Source organism: Theropithecus gelada, chromosome 20 (assembly GCF_003255815.1).
Source record: "Theropithecus gelada isolate Dixy chromosome 20, Tgel_1.0, whole genome shotgun sequence".
Classification (NCBI taxonomy): domain Eukaryota; kingdom Metazoa; phylum Chordata; class Mammalia; order Primates; family Cercopithecidae; genus Theropithecus; species Theropithecus gelada.
Window position 1 is genome coordinate 4,487,204 of NC_037688.1, and position 24,147 is coordinate 4,511,350.

General features: G+C 40.9%; 1 protein-coding gene across 2 annotated transcripts in view; it reads right to left on the bottom strand.

Moving 5' to 3' along the window:
* The window catches only part of C20H16orf87 (chromosome 20 C16orf87 homolog), a 32,977-nt gene extending 10,091 nt beyond the window's left edge, over positions 1-22,886 (bottom strand). For both annotated transcript variants that reach the window (XM_025371494.1, XM_025371493.1), the window contains exons 1-2: positions 22,511-22,886; positions 15,655-15,751 (exon numbers count right to left, since the gene is read on the bottom strand). In XM_025371494.1, the coding sequence (XP_025227279.1) occupies positions 15,655-15,751; positions 22,511-22,576 (163 nt within the window). In that variant the 5' untranslated portion in view covers positions 22,577-22,886. The remainder of the gene's footprint in view (positions 1-15,654; positions 15,752-22,510) is intronic.
* Positions 22,887-24,147: the final 1,261 nt, after the last annotated feature.

Consider the following 24,147-nt stretch of genomic DNA (forward strand, 5'->3'; position numbering starts at 1 on the left):
AAAAATAATGACTGTTAATAGACTGAAATATATCAAGCATATGAATATATTAACATTAAAAACAAAAACTACTTGGCCACCATATGAAGATACTAAAGAAGCAACTCATTACTTTGAAAATTTAAATAAAGGGAAAGAACAAAGCATTTCTTCTGCTTTTTCTATTTAAACTGTGCTACTCACAGGGTAACCAAAGGGCAGATGAAGAGGTTTCTCATGTTAAAGCTAATAAATGAAGAAGGAATGACAGAATCAGAATATCAACACTTTTCAACCTGCAATGAACTAAAGCTTCTAAGCACTGAACATCAGCAGGTACTAACATCACTAAAAGAGAGAGAAGCAGGCCAGGCACGGTGGCTCACGCCCGTAATCCCAGCACTTTGGGTGGCCGAGGTGGGTGGATCACCTGAGGTCAGGAGTTGGAGACCAGCCTGACCAACATGGCGAAACCCCGTCTCTACTAAAAATACAAAATTAGCTGGGTGTGGTGGCACATGTCTGTAACCCCAGCTACTTGGGAGGCTGAGACAGGAGAATCGCTAGAACCTAGGAGGCAGAGGTTGCGGTGAGCTGAGATTGTGCCATTGTACTCCAGCCTGAGCAACAAAAATGAACTCCATCTCAAAAAAAAAAAAAAAAAAAAAAAAAAAATTCCAATCTCTCCAGTCCTTAGATCTAACTTACAACTAATAGGAAAAAGAGAAGTTATTCAAGGAATATGTTAACTGACACCATGGGGATACAAACAGCACACACAAATGAACAGGTGATGCCATTTCTTCAACATCTAACTTGCAAGGAAAAAAAGAGAAAATAATAGACAATAAGAGGATTAAAAAAAAAATCAGGATCAGTAGCTCATGCCTGTAATCCAAAAGCACTTTAGGCATTTGGGAGGCCGAGGCAAGAGGACTGTTTGAGGTCAGGAGTTTGAGATCAGCCTGGGCCACACAGCAAGACCCTGTCTCAGCCTGGGTGACAAAGTGACACCCTGTTCTTACACAAATGACGGGGCGTGGTGGCTCATGCCTGTAATCCCAGCATCTTGGGAGGCCGAAGGGGGTGGATCACCTGAGGTCAGGAGTCCAAGAGCAGCCTAGCCAACATGATGAAACCCCATTTCTGCTAAAAATACACAAATTAGCCAGGCATGGTGGTGTGCACCTGTAGTCCCAGCTACTCAGGAGGCCAAGACACGAGAACTGCTTGAACCCAGGAGGAGAAGGCTGCAGTGAGCTGAAATTGTGCCACTGCATTCCGTCCTGGGTGACAGAGCGAGGCTCTATCTCAAAAAATAAAGAAAGAAAGAAAGAAAGAAAGAAAGAAGATAGCACCCATATGCAATTTGTGGACCTTATTTAAAATCTGTTTTTAAAACTCTAAGATAATTCATGAGAAAAGTGAAAATGTGAACACAAGTTGGATATTTAATAACAAGGAATTATTAATTTTTTATGTTATAATGGCATTGTGCTTACATTTTTTAATGTTCATCTTTTGGAAACATAATGAAATGTTTATAACTGAAATTATATGGGATTTGCTTCAAAATGATGCAAGGGAAGATGTTCAGGATTGTGGATGGGGCAGGGTTGGTCATTTTCTACTTTTGCATATGCTTAGAATTTCTCAAAAAAATAAAGGTTAAGAGAAATAGTGATAAATAAAGCTTTATACAGTATGCCTATTAAAGTCTAACAGTGAATTTAGGTTTGTTCCCCCAGCAACCCAGTCATCTCTGCAAACTTCTTCACAGCCAAACTTCTCAAAAGAGGTGCCTGTACTTCCTGCCTTCAGTTTCTCATCTCCCATTCACTCATCAAATCTATTCCAGTATAGTTCCTATCCCAATGAAACTGATTGTCAAAAACAACAAAAGGACACATGCACACGTATGTTTATTGCGGCACTATTCACAATAGCAAAGATTTGGAACCAACCCAAATGTCCATCAATGATAGACTGGATTAAGAAAATGTGGCACATATACACCATGGAATACTATGCAGCCATAAAAAAGGATGAGTTCATGTCCTTTGTAGGGACATGGATGAAGCTGGAAACCATCATTCTCAGCAAACTATCGCAAGGACAAAAAATCAAACACCACATGTTCTCACTCATAGATGGGAATTGAACAGTGAGAACACTTGGACACAGGAAGGGGAACATCACACACCGGGGCCTGTCGTGGGGTGGGGGAAAGGGGGAGGGATAGCATTAGGATATATACCTAATGTAAATGACGAGTTAATGGGTGCAGCACACCAACATGGCATATGTATACATATGTAACAAACCTGCACGTTGTGCACATGTACCCTAAAATTTAAAGTATAATAATTAAAAAAAAAACCTGTTATCAAATCTTAATAGACACCTCACTTACCATCTTACACCATCTCTCAAAACTTCAACAAAGATGACTACTACTTTCCTTGAAATTATTTCGCTTGATTCTCAGGCTCCCCTAGTTTCCTCATCTCACCAGCCACTCCTCCTAATCGCCTTTGCTGTGTGCTCTTCCCCCAGGTGCTTTCCCAATCTAATGTCAAAGCCCCAGGATTCTGTCCGGAGGCCTCTTCTCTTACTTAGACTTTGCCTAGATCATCTCATAAACCCACAGCATTAAACACTATTGTTATAATGTGTCCGGAGCTGCGTGGCCCGGCCATAGCGATTATAACTGACGACTGACGCCTGAGCTCTATACGCTTCCACTCTATGCCTCCTCCCTAGATTTACTTTCTTCCCTGTTCTGCTGTCTCATACGCCAGCACAAAATGGCGCTCTTCCGGGTTCTTCCTCACCCATTTTCCCGCGCTCGGGAAAATGATCAACTTACAGCGCAGGCGCCATCCCGTGCCCGAGAAAATTACCAACCCACGGCGCAGGTGCAACATGACGTCCGACGGAAGAAACCGAGACCTACCTGGCCACGCCCACCACAGGGCCACCATCATCGCCCTGGCCCAACCTCCGCCCCTGCCGGTCTATATAAGGCATTACACTGCCACCAATAAATGAGACTTGATCAGGATACTGTCTTGTCTCCATTTCTCGTGTCTCTTGTCCCCCCGAGTTCCCACTCCCTCTTCTAGGGCCTACATTGACGATCCCGCGGGACGGGACAATAATGGCTACAAAGTTTTCACCTTCTGCTTGATTTCTTCCCTAAACTCTAGACTGCCTACCTGACAAATTCACTTGAATGTCTCAAAGGCATTTCAAATTGTATCAAAAAACAACTCTTGATTTGCCCTCTCCCAAATCTGTTACTCCTCCTACTTTTATCATATTAGTAAAAAGCATCACCTGGTTGTACAAGTCAAATAACTTGTAGTCATTTGTGACTCATCTTGCTTCCTGTACCATCGCAAAGGCCCACAGGTACTCCTTGCAAAATATACCCATCATCTCTTCATTTCTCTCCACCTCCATGGGCAACATCCCAGCCAAACCTATTCTCTACATATCAGTCAACATTATCTTAAAAAAAAAAAAAAAATCAAACGGCATAGCTTCCCTTCTAAAGCCTCTCATTAGCTTTTTTTCCATATTTAAAGTAAAAATTCCTTACCAAAGACAAGTCCCCAACAGATCTGGCATTTGCCTCTTTCTCCAGTCTCATGATGCTCATGCTCACCACTTTGCTCAATACACTCCAGACGTGCCTTTCCTTTAATAAAACAAGCTCCTTCCTCCGCTGAGTCTATGTATATGCTAATCCTTCTGCCTAGAATTATCTTCCCAAGGCTCTTCATGAGATAAGCCTTTTTTTTTTTTTTTCTTTCAGATATCCATATACAGGTCACTTGCTCTGATTCTCCCAGCCCAAGTCACTTCCTGTAATCTACTACAGCTATAATCTGTTATTTATTTACTTATATGCTCAATACGTCTCCTTCATTAAAATACAGGCTTTATGAAAGTTAGGAATCCTTTGCCTACCTTATTTGCAGAACCTAGAACATTATTTACACAGACTGTTGAATAAATAAAATCGGATAGGACATACATTTACCTCACCACCTTCTCAAAATCCCATTGAATGAGAAGAAACATGGGAAAAGGGGAAGGAGAAAAAGGAAAACATGTATGTGGTGCTGGAAACAAGAAAAAGGTACTATTAATGACCCAAAATTACAGAATTTCAGCAAACTGGCAACCTGATGGTTCTGATAAGAAACAGCAATAAAATAAACTACAATTCAAAAATAGGAGTAAGTGATAGCTGCTATAGAAGGGAGAGCTGGGCCGGGTGCGGTGGCTCAAGCCTGTAATCCCAGCACTTTGGGAGGCCGAGACGGGCGGATCACGAGGTCAGGCGATCGAGACCATCCTGGCTAACACGGTGAAACCCCGTCTCTACTAAAAAATACAAAAAACTAGCCGGGCGAAGTGGCGGGCGCCTGTGGTCCCAGCTACTCGGGAGGCTAAGGCAGGAGAATGGCGTGAACCCGGGAGGCGGAGCTTGCAGTGAGCTGAGATCCGGCCACCGCACTCCAGCCTGGGCGACAGAGCCAGACTCAGTCTCAAAAAAAAAAAAAAAGAAGGGAGAGCTGTTCCTCCCAAAGGAGGATTCTCAAGGATAATCCCAGGGCAGGACAAAAAGTACAGTAAGTGAGAGCAGGCCACCAGGTGATCATCAAAATAACTAGAGACTACTGCAGTACAGTTGGGTCTATGTATACAGAGCAACTGACATAAGGAAGCGCTTATGAACAGAGCAATGTGCAAGAGAACTTCAAACCTCCATAACATAGGAAAAAGCCAGCTCCTGACAGGAATGAAATATTGTAAGAGATTTCACATTCCACCCCAGAATGAAGCCTGCCTTATTTTGGCAATAAGGGAATTCACCAGTGTATTGCCTGCTCACCTCCTGCTACTAAACTCCCAGTTATACACTGAAGAGCTCTGTTGTCAAAACAGACACTTAAAACAGTATAGGATATTCACTAAACTTATCTACACTGATAAACCAAGTCCTTCATTTGTATCAAACCAACAGCCAATTAAACATTACTAGCTATAAGAAGAAAATAAAAGTCGAGAGAAGAGCCAAAATAAAACAGGAAGAACAAAGATAGTTCAACAAACAAACAAATAAAACATTCTAATGCATACCTTGAGAGATCTGAAAGGAGATTATCATTAAGAATAAAATTGGCCGGGCGCGGTGGCTCAAGCCTGTAATCCCAGCACTTTGGGAGGCCGAGACGGGTGGATCACGAGGTCAGGAGATCGAGACTATCCTGGCTAACACGGTGAAACCCCGTCTCTACTAAAAAATACAAAAAACTAGCCGGGCGATGTGGCGGACGCCTGTAGTCCCAGCTACTCGGGAGGCTGAGGCAGGAGAATGGCGTGAACCCGGGAGGTGGAGCTTGCAGTGAGCTGAGATCCGGCCACTGCACTCCAGCCTGGGCGACAGAGCGAGACTCCGTCTCAAAAAAAAAAAAAGAATAAAATTATTTTTGCAGAAACAGAAAAACCCATCCTAAAATTCACATGGAATCCCAAGGATTTCCAAATAGCCAAAACAATCTTGAAAAAATTCAAAGTTAAAGGTCCCACACTTCTTGATTTCAAAACTTACTACAAAGCTATAATAATCAAAACAGTATGGTACTGACATAAAGGAATAAAAATAAAGCTCAGACATAAACACATACATACAGTCAAAGGATTTTCAATAGGACTCTGAGACAATTCAAGGTAAAGTACAGTATCTTCCACAAGTTATAACAGGAAAACTGGGTATCTACACAATGTAGCATAATTCACATTAGCCAAAAAACCCTTATCTTACTCCATACACAAAAATGGATCAAATATCTAAATATAACCACTAAAACCATAAAATTGCTTTAAAAATCTTGGAAAAGCTTCATGACATTGGATTTTGGCAATAATTTCTTGGATATGATACCAAAAGCAAAAGCAAAGAAAGAAAAAAAAAACAGGCAAAATGGATTTCATCAAAATTAAACATCTGTGTATCAAAGGACACTATCAACAGAATGAAAAGGCAACACATGGAATGGGAGAAAATATGGGCAAATTATTACAAGATAAGAGATTAGGCCGGGCGCGGTGGCTCAAGCCTGTAATCCCAGCACTTTGGGAGGCCGAGACGGGCGGATCACGAGGTCAGGAGATCGAGACCATCCTGGCTAACACGGTGAAACCCCGTCTCTACTAAAAAAAAATACAAAAAACTAGCCCGGCGTGGTGGCGGGCGCCTGTAGTCCCAGCTACTCGGGAGGCTGAGGCAGGAGAATGGCGTAAACCCGGAAGGCGGAGCTTGCAGTGAGCTGAGATCCGGCCACTGCACTCCAGCCTGGGCGACAGAGCGAGACTCCATCTCAAAAAAAAAAAAAGAGATTAATATTCAGAATAATATAAAGAACTTACAAGTCAACAACAACAAAAAAATCCCCAATTCAGGAATGGGCAAAGGACTTGAATAGGTATTTCTCCAAAGAAGATATATAAATGGCCACTAAGCACATGCAAAGATGTTCAATATCACATGAATAAGAAAATGCAAATCAAAACCACAGCAAGATACCACTTCATACTCACCAGATTATTATAAAAAGCAAAGCAAAACAAAATCAGAAAATAAGTGTTGGTGAGGATGTAAAAAAACTGGAACATCTGTACACTGCTGGTAGAAATGTAAAATGGAGCTGCTATGGAAAACAGTAAAGTCAGTCCTCAAAAAATTAAAATAGAATCAACATATGATCCAACAATTCCTCTGGGCATATACTCAAAAGAAATGAAAGCAGATATCAGGACAGATATTTGTATACCATGCAGCATTATTCACAATAGCAAAAAGGTTAAACCAATCCACGTGTCCACTGACTAATACATGAATAAACTAAATATGGCAATATACATAAAATGCAATATTATTTAACCTTAAAAAGGAAATTCTCATGCATGTTACAACATGGATGAAACCTGAGGACACTGTGTTAAGTAAAATAAGCCAGACCCAAAAGGACAAATATTGTATGATTCCATTTACATGAGGTGCCTAGAGCAGTGAAATTCACAGACAGAGAAAGTAGAATGGTGGTTGCCTGGGGCATGGGGGAGAAGGAAATGGCAGTCATTGTTTAATGGGTACAGAGTTTCAGTTTGGAAAAATAAGTTCCGGAATTGGATGGTAGTGATGGTTAAGAATACAATATGAATGTACTTAATGCCACTAAACTGTACATTTATAAATGGTTAAAATAGTATATTTTGTTATATTTTACCATACTAAAACTATTTTCAAAATTCTATGAAAAAGAAGAAATTAGAAAACAAGATACCCTGCTAAAGTTTAGGTGCTAATAAGCTAAATGGTAGACATGCTTGATGACGAAATTATAGATGTAGAAAGGAAAATCAACAAAATGTCCTGGAATAAAGCAAAAAGACAAAAGGGGAATGTGACAGAAAATAAAGAAAAATGAAGGAAAGATCCAAGAAACCTAATAGATATCCCTATGACAGAACTGCTAATTATCTACCCATTATTCCTTCTCCCTGTCTTCATTAAGAACAGAATCTTGTTCTGTTAAAGAGGGCAATATGCCTAAAATCGGTATATATTCTCAAGACTCTCCCTGCAGGTGAGGTGGCATCTAGCTCTAGCCAATGACAGGTAAGTGAAACTGGGTAAGGTTTCCAGAAAGATTTTTTCTAGGGAAGAAGCATAGCTGGCATGCCCCTTTGTTTCTCTGCTCTTCCCTCTTCTTCCTTCTTGAAATGTGTATAGGATGCTTAGAGGTGCAATAAGAACTACCTCAGAACAATGAGGGTAAGCCACATCTTCTTAAGGTGGAAGAAAGAGAAGAGACTAAGTCTTTGATGAAATCATTGAGCCACTACCCTTGTACTGCCTATCTTTATCCTCCTTCCAATACAGTGTCAATTTCCAATACAGTGTACAACACAATCCTAACATGATCCTATAGGCATGCCAGAATGAAAAGGAAAGGAAATGGGGGGAAAAGCAATAATGGATAAAAACTGCCTTGAGTTGAAGAGCTGAGCTTTCAGATGGAAAGGACCCACTGAATGCCAAGGAAGAATGAGAACAAAATTAAAGTGTGAATGCAAAACAAAGGCACTCTCCACAATATAAGATAAGAAATGGACCATTATGTCTTGTCTGGAAAAGTTTTTCCAGGAATAAAACAATTTCTGGGAAACTTGTTCCAAAAGTAAAAACACATGGGTTAAAAGGAACAAACACACAGTATGTAAGAAAGAGTGGTACCAGGCGTGGTGGTTCACCCCAGTAATTCCAGCACTTTGGGAGGCCGAGGCGGGCAGATCCACCTGAGAAGTTCAAGACTAGCCTGGCCAACATGGAGAAACCCTGTCTCTAGTACAAATAAAAAAATTAGCCAGGCATGGTGGCACATGCCTGTAATCCCAACTACTAGGGAGGCTGAGGCAGGAGGATCATTTGAACCCAGGAGGTGGAGGTTGCAGTGAGCCGAGATCAGGCCACTGCACTTCAGCCTGGGTGACAGAGCAAGACTCTGTCTCAAAAAGAAAGAAGAAAGAAAAGAAAAGAAAAGAAAAGAAAAGAAAAGAAAAGGGATTATCCTGGGAGTACAATGGAAAGAAATCCTAGTACAAGAGCTGTACAGCAGACCTAAAAACAATCAGTCTTAATTAGAAGTCAAAGAACTCTATGAAAAGTGTTTTGAAGATGAATATAGATATCATAGACTGTATGATTAAGAATCTAAAAGTACAGGCTCAGAGGCAAAGGTATGCATTTTTTTCATCAAAAGGCAAAAAAACCCACACAAAAATCAACTACATAAAAGCCATGTTTCATATAGGAACGTACAGCACTTTTATGCAATTAGCAAGTAAGGAACGAGGCTTGCATTTTTTTTTTAAAAAATTTTTGTATTTTTAGTAGAGATGGGGTTTCACCACATTGGCCAGGTTGGTCTTGAACTCCTGACCTCAAGTGATCCTCTGCCTCAGCCTCTCAAAGTGTTGGGATTACAGGCATGAGTCACCGCACCGGCCAGCAAGTAAAGAACAATACTTTCTGAATAACAAAACCAAACCTCCACAGTCAATTCAGAGTTGAGGACCACTTATACCACTCAATCACTTTGGATTTATAAAAGGTACAGGTGATAATCATTTCTCCATTTTTTTCCCTTAACTAAAAGTGAACTTGTCATTTATAAACTTCGTTGCTTATCAGCCTTAGCCTATTAAGTTATATTAAAGAATAATTTGAAAACTAAGTTTAGGTTTTTTTCCCTTTTTTCTTTCTCCCCATAAAAAATGAGAAGGTTATTTACTTGACTATGCTTACCCTAAACCTTTTACTCATTGAAAATTACACAGTTAAAATACTAATAAGCAATTATAATTTCCTACTGTCTCAACTATTTTTTCTTTCCTTTACAGGGAACTCTAAATTTTTAATTTTATTAAATTTTAAATTCTAAATTTTATGAACTAGTGTCTCATTTAGAAATTTATTTTCTTCTACAGTTTTTATAATTAAAATTTTCTTCTTTTTTAATTTGAGATAGAGTCTCACTCTGTCACTCAGGCTGGAGTGCAGCAGCAAGATCACCACTCACTACAACCTCTGCTTCCCAGGCTCAAGCAATCCTCCCACCTTAGCCTCCCAAGTAGCTGAGACAACAGGTACATACCACTGAGGCCAAAAAATAGGGTCTGGAGGCAGGGAACTTATGGCGATCTCACACTTCGGCTATAACAGGAAACATCCTCTTCATAGGGCATAGGCCAAGTAAATGACTTTGTAACTTTACTTCATCCTCTCTATAGGGGGTAGGCCAAGTAAATGACTTTGTAACCTTACTTCATGCTCTCCTTTTACATAGGGTGTGCCCCAAATAGAGGGTATTTAAACTCACAAAAACTCTGTAACAGGGCCTTTGAGACCCTATGCTCCAAGCCCACTCCCACACTGTACTTTCATTATCAATAAATCCGTTCAATCCTTCCTTGCTTTGTGTGTTTTGTCCAGTTCTCTGTTCAAGACACCAAGAACCTGGACATACTCCAGAGTTAACATCACCATGCCTGGCTAATTGTTTGTATTTTTCTTTTTTAGAAACAGGGTTTCGCCATGTTGCTCAGCCTGATCTCGAACTCTTGAGCTCAAAGCGATCTGCTCGCCTCAGCCTCCCAAAGCACTGGGATTACAGGTGTGAGACCTTGTGCCCAGCCTGAGGAGCATTTCTTTCTTTCTTTCTTTCTTTCTTTCTTTCTTTCTTTTTTTTTTTGAGGTGGAGTTTCACTCCTGTTGCTCAGGCTGGAGTGCAATGGTATGATCTTGGCTCACTATAACCTCTGCCTCCCTGGTTCAAGCGACTCTCCTGCCTCAGCCTCCCTAGTATTTGCGATTACAGGTGCACGCTACCACGCCCAGCTAATTTTTGTACTTTTAGTAGAGATGGGGTTTCACCATGTTGGCCAGGCTGGTCTCAAACTCCTGACCTCAGGTGATCCACCCGCCTCGGCCTCCCAAAGTGCTGGGATTACAGGCGTGAGCCACCGCACCCGGCTGAGCATTTCTTAACACAGTGTTAGTGCTAACATGCATCTCCTTCTCTCACCAAAATTAATTTTAAATTTTAAAAAGTTCATTAATTCCACCTGGAGCAGTGGCTCACACCTGTAATCCCAACACTTTGGAAAGCAGAAGCGGACGGATCACCTGAGGTTGGGAGTTTGAGACCAGCCTGACCAACATGGAGAAACCCCGCTTCTACTAAAAGTACAAAATTAGTGGGGCGTGGTGACAAATGCCTGTAATCCTAGCTACTTGGGAGGCTGAGGCAGGAGAGCGGCTTGAACCCAGGAGGCAGAGGTTGTAGTGAGCAGATGTCGCGCCACTGCACTCCAGCCTGGGCAACAAGAGCTCTCGCTCAAAAAAACAAAAAAAGATTCATTAATTTCTATAATAGATTTTGCTTATATATACATATTTTCAGCTACATTAAGTTCTATATAGTTTTACTCTACCACCTCCCTAATTTCTATGAATGTTATGAAGGTATAATTGATTAGTATTTATGAAAAACATGAGTTTTAAACAATTCATATCTAGCTAAATCTAGTCAGCCTAACAGATTCTTTTCTTCCTGCACATCACAAACTGTGTACAATAATTAAATAAGAGCTTTCAACCTAGTGAAATGTTAAAAATATCTTTCATAGCTTTATTTTTAAAATCAACGAGCTTTAATTATAGTCCTTTTTAAAAAAAGATGTCTACTTATGCAAACAAGTCTTCCTTGACTCTGTACTTGTTATATAATTACCTATCTAGGCCAGGCGCGGTGGCTCACGCCTGTAATCCCAGCACTTTGGGAGGCCGAGGCGGGTGGATCACGAGGTCAGGAGATCGAGACCATCCTGGCTAACACGGTGAAACCCCGTCTCTACTAAAAATACAAAAAATTAGCCGGGTGTGGTGGCGGGCGCCTGTAGTCCCAGGTACTTGGGAGGCTGAGACAGGAGAATGGCGTGAACCCGGGAAGCGGAGCTTGCAGTGAGCCAAGATCGCGCCACTGCACTCCAGCCTGGGCGACAGAGCGAGACTTCGTCTCCAAAAAAAAAAATTACCTATCTATCCATTTATGTATTTCCTTATTAATACTACATGTAGAAATCATTTTGTGGGGTTTTAAAAACAAGCTCATACTTCAAGTACTGTTTTGCAGTTTTTTCTTAAATTAACAATGTTTTAGAGATCTTTCCGTTTCAGTACATAAAATCTGTATCATTCTTTCAAACTAGCACATACTAGTAACTGAAAGATAATTTAGTTACTTAATTTAACCATTCCCCTATTGATTACATCTGGCTTACTAACAACCTTCTGCTATTATAAAGTGTTGCCTTGAAAATCCTAGTAAATGCTTAATTGTGTATATAAACAATTAGGCTCTCTAGGCTACCTACCTACTGATTCTAGGCTCTGCATTCTAGGCTATGTGTATTTAAACCTTTTAACAATTACTGGTAACACTGGTCTCCAAAAAGGCTGTACCAATTTTTGTTCCCAATAGTATGAGACTATCCATTTTGCCATACCCATGAAAGTACTTAGAAATTCTTTACACTTATGTGAGCTGTGGGCAAAAAGAATGGCATTTCGTTTCAACTGCATTTCCCTGATAATTAATGAAGTTGGTTATCTTTCAGATATATAGTATACATTTTCATTTCTTCTATTAATTCTCTACTACTTTCCTCAAAACTGAAATGTTCTAGATCTCACTGACAACACTAAGCACTTGATAAATTGTAGTGACCTTAAACTCTTCTCAATGCCCTACATACTATGGGATTATCCAAGGCAAACCTTATTTCTAAGAAATTTAATTGTAAAAACGAGTATTACTGAGTACCTAAAACTTAACACGCTTTGCAAATGTTAGACATTTTCATACGCACTTCAATCCTCTAACACCGGTACTATAAATCTATCTTATAAACAAACAACAGTTGCTCATGGAGGTTAACTAAGTTGCTTAGAAAGGGAAAGAATTTGAATCTGAAGCCAGGTTTTCTGACCCCCATGTCCGTACTCTACCGAACCGTTTTTGAGGCTTTGAATACTCTTAATCCTCTCCCTAAAATCTTTTCCTCCTGTGGTTTCTATGGCACAGCCAATCCTTGACGTTTCTCCTTCCTTTCTGGTTTGGTTTTGCTGCTGATTCTTCCTCCTGCAGGGATTTCTGGGCTTCAATGTTTCATCTTCACTTCAAAGTCAAAAGACCACTCTTATTAAACAAGGAAACCTCAGGAAACTCCAAATATAAAATAATAATGAATTGCTTCTTAAAACTCACTCATTGCCACGACTTATATAACATTGTGCTGTTGGTTTTTCTCCTACGGCTGACATTTCTTCTCAGTTGATCTGACCTGTCTGTAAAATTGGTGTTTGTCAAAGTTTAGTCCCTGAATGCCTTCCTCTTCCTAACTTACAAACTCTGCAGTGCCAGCTCATCCATTTTCCATGATGACAACTACCATCTAGTCACTGATGGCTCAAAAGTTTTATCTGCAGCTGAGGCTGCAGACTGTATGTCCAACTGAAAAAAAAAAAAAAACTACACGGATGATGTTTCTATACCCAAAATTAAATTCTTCATCTCTCCCCCACAGCTTGTTTTCCCTCTTATATTCTCTTTTAACTAGCAATCCAAGTCAGAGATCTGGGAATCTTCTAAATTCTTCCCTGTGGTTTAACTGGTTAAACTTAACAACTCATTAACACTTGTATCATCTGTTTCTTCTTTTATTCATTTTGTTTTACACAAGGTCTCACTCTGTCACCCAGGCTAGAATACAGCAGTACAATCACAGTTCACTGCAGCCTCAACTTCCCAGGCTGATGTGATCCTACTGCATCGGCCTCCCAAAATGCTGGAATTACAGGCATAAGCCATCATGCCTGGCCCTGTTCCTTCTTTTATCTTTGTTGAGTTTCTTAACTCATTTCTCATCTGAATCACTGGTACATAAAATGAACTCAAAAATACTTGAATAAAAAAAATAAGCACTTTGTCTCCCTAAGAACAAGGACCATGTCTTATTCATTTTTAGAAACTCAGCACTGAGCTGACATGCCACCCCAAAATAGCTACTGAGTGAATCATCATTTCAGGGTTCCTTTATCTAAACCAAACTCTCAGAAAGTAAGATCCAGAAATGCATTTTTAACAAGCTCTTCTGGATGAATCCTATACAGCCAACCCAGCAACCGCCTTTAAGAACCAATGAATTATGTTCATTCTCATGATTAGAAGAGAACTGAAACAGTGACAGAAATGGAACTAAACAAGTTTCCCGCCACTTCTATATAGACCTAAGATAAATAAACCTCTCAGACATAAATAAAAATTATTATTGAATCATCTGCTACTATAATCACTCTAACTCAGTATCCTTAGTTAACCTACTGCAATAATCCACTTCCATATTTGTACCCCTACAAACTGTTCTCTACACAGCAGCTGGAATGATCTTTCTAAAACTCAAATCAGAGGATGCCATCTTCTCCTCACTTCGTCCCACCCCATCTCAGGGACAGTTTCTCCTCACAGTTTACAAACAAAATCCAAACTTCTTACTCTGGTTTACCATCAGAGTAATCTAGCCTCTGCCTAGCCCTCTGAACTCATCTTCCACTCTTCTAATCATACTGTCTACACTGCAATCACAATGGTCTTTTTGTTCCTAAAATATACAAAATTTTGTCCAACCTTAGAACTTTTGCACTTGCTATTGCCATCTGTCAAGAACGCTCTTCTCCGTGACCTTATCATGGCTAGCCCCTTCTATCCACTGAGACTCCATTTAAATGTCACCTCCTCAGAGGGACCTTCTCTAACCACCCAATCAAAAGTAGCCTTCCAGTCACTTCATAGGACTATAAAGCATTTATCACAAGGTTACATTTTCTCTGTATATTTGTTCACTATCTCCCACCCACAAGAATATAAGCTCCATGACAGCAGTAAATCTGCCTTAACAGTAGAACTCAATGCTTTGTGCCCAAGGCTTGGAACAGTGTCTAGCATACAGCAGGTGCTCAGTACGTATTTGTAATCAACCTACTCTTATTTCGAGGTCACCACTGTATGAAGGTCTGCTTTTAGCCAAGCATAAGTAACAAAATTGTATCTTTTAGTATTAATAAATATGTCTATTGAACAAATCCAATTTGTCTACTTTAATGGAAAAGCAACAAATTCAAACAAAATCATTTTTTGGATATCCTCGGTCAGGGAACTGTAAAATATAGCCAACATGTCTAAAAACATTTTTCATACCAAAACCAAGTTATATTTTTCAATGGTCACTAGTTTAAAAAAAAAACAAAACTTTAAAGTTGCTGCAAATTTTACCAGCATTGTAAGAGAAAAAACTCAAATGTCCATCAACAGGAAAATGGATAAACAAATCTCCATACAAAGACTCCTACTAAGCAATAAAAAGGAATGAACTCTTATTGGTACATACAACATGGCTGAATCCTAAATAATTACACTCAGTGAAAGAAACCAGGCAAAAAAGAGTACATACTGTATGATTCCATTTATATGAACAGTGACAGAAGGAAGATCTGTGGTTACCTAGAGTGGAGGTAGCAGGAAGGAGGGATTACAAGGGGAACTAGGACACTTATGAAACTGATGAATGTTCATAATATTGATTGTGGTGATTAACTGGTATATACATATGTCAAAACTTATCAAACTGTGCACTTCAAATACATCCAATTTACTCAATGTCAATTATTACTAAAACTTTTTTTTTTTTAAGTTTGTCTATCAGATCAGGTCACTTGCTAAAACCCATCAATGGTTCTCCAACTTCAAAAATAAATAATTTGTTACAAGCGTTATCAGGTTGTAAGCGACTTAACATTTAAATGCAATGCACATGAAACCAATGTCATAAACTAATTCCAATAGTTAATAAAAGTCAAAGACACTTTAATAGATTTAAACTTTTAACTTCAACAAAAAAATGTAAATAGTAAATTCACAAAAATTAACTTTGTGTTTCTACATCAAAAAGCTAAAAAGGTATTAAACTCACAATTACCTGTAGAAGGTGGTGATTTCTCTGAGTGTTTTGCATTTAAAAGTTTTCTGCTAATAAATATGTAACCACAGGGACATGATTTACATGCAACAGGAACCTGTAGGAAAAAAAGAAAAATATATATTATTACTATTTTTCTATTGTTAAATTTCTCAGTGTCTATATGGTCTCCTCAAACGAATGATAAATTACTTGAAGTAGGAATCACGTATTTATTTAAACCCCAACTCCTTACAACAAATTGTCTGAGATGAGTATCATATCACATAGATATTCACATTCTCTTTTTCTTTTTCTTTTTTTTTTTTTTTTGAGATGGAGTCTCACTCTGTCACCCAGGCTGGAGTGCAGTGGCGTGATCTAGGCTCACTGCAACCTCTGCCTCCCGGGTTCAAGTGATTCTTCTGCCTCAGCCTCCCAAGTAGCTGAGACTACAGGCGCCCGCCACCATGCCCAGCTAATTTTTATATTTTTAGTAGAGACAGGGTTTTACCATATTGGCCAGGTTGGTCTCAAACTCCTCACCTCGTGATCTGCCCGCCTCAGCCTCCCAAAGTGCTAGGATTACAGGAGTGAGCCACCATGCCCGGCCTGATATTCATATTCTTCTACTGCTTAACAAAACCATGAGGACCATACCAACACCATAAAAAATAAATGCATATTAAATATGCACTGATGTGAGCGACCAATAGAAAACTGTAATAGGGTCAGAGCAAGGGGAAGTATGTGGAAAAAAAGGTAGCATTTCCTAAAATGTTAGTTTGACAGCATTTTATGGTATAGAACAAATTTGAAAAGGGTGAGTGGGCAGGAAGTCATTAAAGTAACCCTGGTAAAAGATTATGAAGGACCAAGTGGAATAGTAAGAATGGAAATGGAAAAAGGTAGATCTGCCAGAGTTTCAAAGGCAAGAAAAACAGACAAAGGCCCAAACTGATGACTGGTGAAAAAGTGGGAAGAAGTGAAAATAACTCAGGATTCTAACATGAGAGGAGAAGATATCAACTACTACTGACAAAAAAGAATAAAGAATAGTTTACAGCAACCAGTTTTTTCTTAAATTGTTGTGGGTAGATAGTAGGTGTACATGTTTATGGGGTACACTAACACAGACATGTAGTGCCTAACAATCACATCATGAATCACACATTCATCCTTTGTGTTACAAACAATCTACACTTTTTAAGTTATTTTTAAATGTACAATTAAATTATTACTGACTATAGGACTGGGCGCGGTGGCTCACACCTGTTGGGAGGCCGAGGCAGGTGGATCACTTGAGGTCAGGAGTTTGAGACCAGCCTGACCAACATGGTGAAACTCTGTCCCTACTAAAAAAAAAAATACAAAATTAGCTGGGCATCGTGGCGCATGCCTATAATCCCAACTACTTGGGAGGCTGAGGCAGGAGAATCGCTTGAACCCGGGAGGCAGAGGTTGGTTGCAGTGAGCCAAGATCGCACCATTGCACTCCAGCCTGGGCAACATAAGCAAGATTCCGTCTCAAAAAAAAAATTATTGACTATAATCCCCCTGTTGTACTATCAAATATTAGGTCTTATTCTTTCTAACAACAACCAGTTTGAGAGGCAAAAGTATACTGACATAAAAAAAGAGAATGTAGGAGAAAGTAGGAATTTAGATCCAGAATCTTATATCTTAGTTCCAGAAATGACTCTGGACAAGATATTTAAGATCTTCAAGCTTCTGCTTCCAAATCTGCAAAATACGTAAATTTTCTTTCTCTACTCCAAACTTGTAACTGTTTTTTAAGCCAAGTGCTACTGAAAATCATTGGAAAAATTTTTTAGTTTTCCCCATAATCATTTCACCCATATCAAAGTTAACAATCCTTGGAATCAAGACTTGTTCACCAAAAGTCTGAAACTAATCTTGACAAAAAAGTATTTACAGAATAATTACAGTAAGAAAATTTCAATTTTCTTTGTAAGATAAATTCCCCCATTTGGCAGTTGTTCTGCTGAAGCTTTTTATCTATGTCTGTACAGAATGCCTCATCTTACAAAATCTAAATACTTGATCTAATTGAGCTAAATTGAAATTTTGGCAGAAGAATTCCTTTTCTTTGTATAAAAACATTGAACAAAGGATCTCCAGTTTGTATTTAAGAAAAATAGCACAGAAATCAATAAAAATAATCAAACTCCAGATTTGTCTAACAGCTTGCTTTGTTAAGAATGTGATGAGATCCCTTCAAATCACAACCAAAAAAAGTTACATTTTTTAAATAGTGTAAAATCTGTCTAAAAGAGATGTCTGCCATTTTTTCAAATTTCATATCTTCATATAAACCAAGCTCAAAGGCACTGACTCATTTCATTTACACCTAAACATATTATTAAGAGCATCCACAGTAATGTAAATTGTTTTAAATTAATGCTATCCAAAATACACAAATGCATGTTCTTACTCAACAGCTCCTTTCCTAATCAGCAAGCATTTTCTTCCAGCTACTGAAACTCAATAAATTTGAATTTGGGTTTCAGTCTTATACAAAAGAACATCATATCAATCCATATCCAGAATTAACAGTGTTGCAGTTAGATGAGAAATGTACATTTGGCTTTGGGACCCAGAATGCACAAACACTAACTCAACTGATAGGTTGATTTTCATCCACAAATGAAAGTGTTTTATGCTCAATAAACCTTCATGTGACTGAGTTAATTCATTCTATCATCCTGTTTAAAATAAAAAGTTCCTTCCCCACAACCTCTGCCCTGGAAAAACAAACAAACAAACACACCACCACCACCATCACCACCCCAGATCCTGTAAAAACAATTATCAAATAGGTTGGACAACTTCAGTAATATTAACCTCATTTCATTAATTATAGTATAATTTAGATTTTAAACAAACACACTAAAGTTTCTTTACATTTCAGTTGATAATACTAAACACAACAGTAATGAAATTCTAATGTTATACTTTCAGGATTTTAAAAGGAAAGAAAATATTAAAAGTATTGTTTACTGCTAGTTTACTGGGTATTCACTTTTTGAAAGAAAGATTTAGGTTGTTTGTATGTTTTACAAGTAAAACAGATATTTTTATTTTTATTTTTTTATTTTTTTATTTATTTATTTTATTTTATTTTATTTTTTTTTTGAGACAGAGTCTCGCGCTGTGTCACCCAGGCTGGAGTGCAGTGGCGCGATCTCGGCTCACTGCAAGCTCCGCCTCTCGGGTTCACGCCATTCTCCTGCCTCAGCCTCCGAGTAGCTGGGACTACAGGCGCCCGCCACCACGCCCGGCTAGTTTTTTTTTGTATTTTTAGTAGAGACGGGGTTTCACCATGTTAGCCAGGATGGTCTCGATCTCCTGACCTCGTGATCCACCCGCCTCGGCCTCCCAAAGTGCTGGGATTACAGGCTTGAGCCACCGCGCCCGGCCAATTTTTTTATTTTTTTTGAGATGAAGTTTACAGGTGCCTGCCACCATGCCCGGCTAATTTTTGTATTTTTAGTAGAGACAGGTTTTCACCATGTTGGCCAGGCTGGTCTCGAACTCCTGACCTCAGGTGATCCACCCGCCTCGGCCTTCCAAAGTGTTGGGATTACAGGTGTGAGCCACCGTGCCTGGCCTGGATTTTTTAAATCTGCAAAAAAAAAAAAAAAAAATTTCTCGTCCTATAGTTTTTCCCTTTTTTTTCCCCTTTTTTTTTTTTTTTTTTTTTGAGACGGAGTCTCTGTCGCCCAGGCTGGAGTACGGTGGTGCGATCTTGGCTCACTGCAACCTCTGCCTCCCAGGTTCAAGCAATTCTCCTGCCTCAGCCTCCCCAGTAGCTGTGGCTACAGGTGCATGCCACCACACCCAGCTAATTTTTTAGTAGAGATGGGGTTTCACCATGTTAGCCAAGATGGTCTGGAACTCCTGACCTCGTGATCCACTAGCCTCTGCCTCCCAAAGTATTGGGATTACAGGTGTGAGCCACTGCGCACGCCATTTAACTGATTTTTTAAAAGCTCTAAAATAATTACATTACAGATAACTCATTTAGATTCTTTATTACTGAGAGAACCAAAGGAACTTATACCAGACATATTTGCTATCCATCACATAAAATTTCCTTTAAATTAAAAAAAAGCTGCTCTATTTTTTAAAAAAACAAAGACAAAAACAGAAGCATACACAAAAGATACCAGAAAACTGACAAGAATCTTGAGTACCACTGCACACAAAATAGCTCAGTGATTTTGAGTGACTGATGGATATGAAACCCCTTGAAAATAAAAGTATTGTGGTTTAATATGTTTTAGAATGATATGTTCAACAGAAGCCTGCAAAGGAGATGTTACAAAGCAGTTGATAATCTAGCTTTTTCTTGTTTGCTGATCTCTGTACCAGTCTTTCAAACTTACGCACACACACACAAGTAAATCTAATCAACTGGGAAATCTCAAATTTAAAGATTTTACATTTATGTTTATAAACTATACCTAAATTCTAATTTAATGTTTTTTAGGCAACTTAGAATCATAGCAGTAATCTAATGTTTAGAAAATGGCTTTCTAGATTATAATCATATTCTGGTTTGTAACTAAAAGAAGCCAGTACTTTTAAATTAGAAAGCTAAAATTAATCCATTATTTTTTCACATCAGGTTCATATCACCAAAAGTTTTAATTAGTCCTTATACACGTTATATTCACTTAAGTATTTGGAATAAAGGACAAAACAAACCAAACTCATTAAATTACGTACTAGCTTGCTATGGGCAGAATTATGCGCCCCCCACATACCCAAATTCATATATTGAAGCCTTAACCCCAATGTGATGGTATTTGGAGATGGGGCCTTTGAGAGATAATTAGATTTAAATTAAGTCATGAGGGTGGGGCCCTCATGATGTGATTAGAGACCTTTTATGAAAAGGGAGAGAGCTTGACCCTCTCTCCGCCATGTGAGGCCACCAAGAAGACAGCCATCTGCAAGCCAAGAAGAGAGCCCTCACCAGAACATAACCATGCTTGCACCATTATCTTGGACTTCCAGCCTCCAGAACTGTGAGAAAATAAATTTCTGTTGTTTAAGCCACCCAGTCTATGGTATCTTGTTATTACAGCCAAAGCTGGGAAAGCTGATTTTATATGAAAGAATAAATATGGGGAAGGGGGTGTATAATAAAATGAATGTGATCTTTCCAAATAAAACACTGATCCTGTTTTGTTGAACAGTTTTTCAGAAACTCCTATAAGTTTAGTATCCTTTGCTCTTTTATATAAAAATAGTCATAAAAAACTGGCTATTTTTCCCAAAAGGTTGCTTTATGCCAATTAGAACGAAGTCAGGATTTGCAAATGCTTGTGCCTTACAGAAACTGGAATGCATAACGCATACCCCATGTAAACCTTATACTTCTACACAATTAACTGGAATAATTGGAAATGATTTAAACACTGAAATAATCTCCCACAAAGAGTCATATCGCAAAGACCAGTTTTGTCAAAATTTAACAAATTTAGTTTAGTAGTAAGAATGAAAGTAACTCTTTGGAAAACATGACTAAACTGTTTTTATACTGCATACTGGCATAGCTCCTACACTGTATTTCTTGCACAACCTTTTTCTGATGAGCGTTTGTACTACAGCCCATAAAGGATACTTAATAAAACATGTAACATGTTTTCTGTTACAAGATTTGAAAAACCTACAAGAATTATCCTTGAAAAATGCACTAAAGTCAGCTTATTAAAAAGTCTCCAGCCATTTCAAATTACTCTTGATTTAAAAAAATTTAAAAAGGCGGTGGGGAGGGGAGGCGAGAAAGGTAGTCATTTTGAAAAAATTCACTCAGTGGAAAAGGAAAAAACACACCCAGATCTACACGCTGGTAACAAATGAGGGCCTTACGAATGCTTTTAATTGAAGGAGTTTAACTCATTCGATGTTAAGGCTTAAAGGAATGTCTATTACTCCAGTAAAGAATTGAGACACGCTTCAACACAGAGAACACTGAAATGAGATGTTTAAATTACAACTATTACACCATGAACTCAATGTAGAAAGGAATCGTTTCAAATTCAAGAAACCAGATAGAGAGAGAGAGGGAGGGAGAGAGAGACAGAGAGAGACAGAGATATAGATCTAGAAGCAGACAGGCCAAATTTGTAACAGTGGATACTGCGAGGGGTGGGGAAGTAACGAGCGCCCAAAAAGGAGGAAGGGCTTAAACGGGGGCCTTATTCAATCATGAACCATTAAAAACAACGTAAATGCAGGATTCGCGATTGCACAGCAAAAATATAATAAATACGTAAGGAGGGGAAAAAAAATCTCCAAATTCGCCGAAACTCAAAATCATTACACGCGGCCCGCTTTGTCCCACTCAGGCGCCCGCCCCGGTCGCTGAGGCGCCGTTTTGGGGGAGCCCCGCACCCGTCGGAACCGGGAACAAAGCCGCCCGGGCCGCAGGAGGGGCTCTCGGAGCCAGGGCCTGGTCTGGGAGGCGGGCGCACGGCGCCCTCTCGCCGGGGCTGCCGCCCGCAGGCTCCCACCGCTGTCACTGCCGCAGGCGAGAAGAGTCTGGGGCGCCAGACAGCCGCCCAATGAGCCCACCACAGGCGTGCTCCCCCAGCCGGGACACAGCAGGAGGGGCTCGGTTGTCTGGCCGCCGCCAGGCGGATACTGGCTGGCCACGGCCCCGGGCTCTTCCCGCGAAACCCCTCGGTGCAGCCCGACCGGCCCCGGACCCCCACCGCCGCCGTCGCGGCCGGGCCCAAGGACCTGCCCACCGCTCGGCCATCGAGAGCCCGGCGAGGTCCCCCTCCACAGACAACGGCCGCCAAGCCACTGCCGCCCGCCCGCGCGCCCGGCCCCCAGCACCCACCTGTTGGTCGCACTCGGGGCATGATTTGGTGGCCATCTTCACTTTCTTGGCTCGAGTTGCAGACATGCTCCTCTACCTCAGCGGCGGCGGCAGCGACGGCTTGGGCTCCTCCCCTCGCACTTCGGCAGCCCGGCCTCCGGCCGCCCCGTCCCCGCGAGCCTCACCAAGCCTCTGGAGGGTGCGCGCGCGCGCGTGCGCGAGCTCGCGCGGAACCTGCGCGCCAAGGGGGCGGGGCGGGGCGTCGGCTGGCGGCTCCTGGGGACCGCGACACGCGCTCCCACTACGACTTGCGACCCACAGCTCGCCCGCGAGCTCGCCCAGAGTATCACTGGAGGAGAAGAGACCTCCCGGACCGCCCCGGCGCGGCAGTGGCCACGCCTCCTCTCGGCCTGGCCGACTACGAGGGGGCAAGGCCTGGGCGGGACTCGGCAGTAACGGGCGTCGAGCTCGACCAACGAATGCACAGGTAGGACGGGCCGTAGTGCTGGGCACGCCCCCTCCCCATGGAACGCGAACGTGGGAGCGAAGGCTGGGGAATGAATGGTGAAGGGCGTAGCGTGGATCCTGGCATTTAATAAACTTCAGTAGGCTGGGCGCGGTGGCTCATGCCTGTACTCCCGGCACTTTAGGAGGCCGAGGCGGGCGGATCACGAGGTCAGGAGATCGAGACCATCCTGGCTAACACGGTGAAACCCTGTCTCTACTAAAAATACAAAAAATTAGCCGGGCGTGGTGGCAGACGCCTGTAGTCCCAGCTCCTCGGGAGGCTGAGACAGAAGAATGGCGTGAACCCGAGAGGCGGAGCTTGCAGTGAGCCGAGATCGCGCCACTGCACTCCAGCCCGGGCGACAGAGCAAGACTCCGTCTCAAAAAAAAAAAAAGCAAACAAAAAAACTTAAGTAGATGTTACCAAGGCTAATCGTTGAGGAATTATGATAGACATTTTATGAGAGCATTGGACCTAGCACCAGAGTGAAAATTTATTTATTTATTCAATATATAATTGCCTAAGTCCCACTGTCAGGAAAATTTGAATAAAATGCAGTGTCAGCCTTCAAGGAGCAGCCTAGCTGTGTAAACCAGTGCTACTCACTATCAAGAGGAGGGATCAGTTGTTTTTCTTTTTCCAATCTGTCCGTGACCGATACTTACTAAATTAACATTAAATAAATTATTCGAGGCCGGGGGCAATGGCTCACGCCTGTAATCCCAGCACTTTGGGAAACCCAGGCGGGCGGATCACTTAAGCCCAGGAGTTCGAGACCACGCTGGGCAACATAGCGAGATCCCCATCTCTACAAAAAGTAAAAGATTTTAAAAATTTAGCTGAGCATGGTGGCCCATGCCTGGAGTGGGAGGATCGCTTGAGCTTATGAGGTTGAGGCTTCAGAGAACCGAGATTGCGGCCACTGCACTCTAGCCTGAGTGATAGTGGGAGACCCTGTCTCCAAAAAAAAAAAAAAAAAAGGGCCGGGCGCGGTGGCTCACGCCTGTAATCCCAACACTTTGAGAGGCCTAGGCAGGTGGATCACCTGAGGTCGGGAGTTCGAGACCAGCTTGGCCAACATGGTGAAACCCCATCTCTAGTAAAAATACAAAAATTAGCCGGGTGCGGTGGTGCACGTCTGTAATGCCAG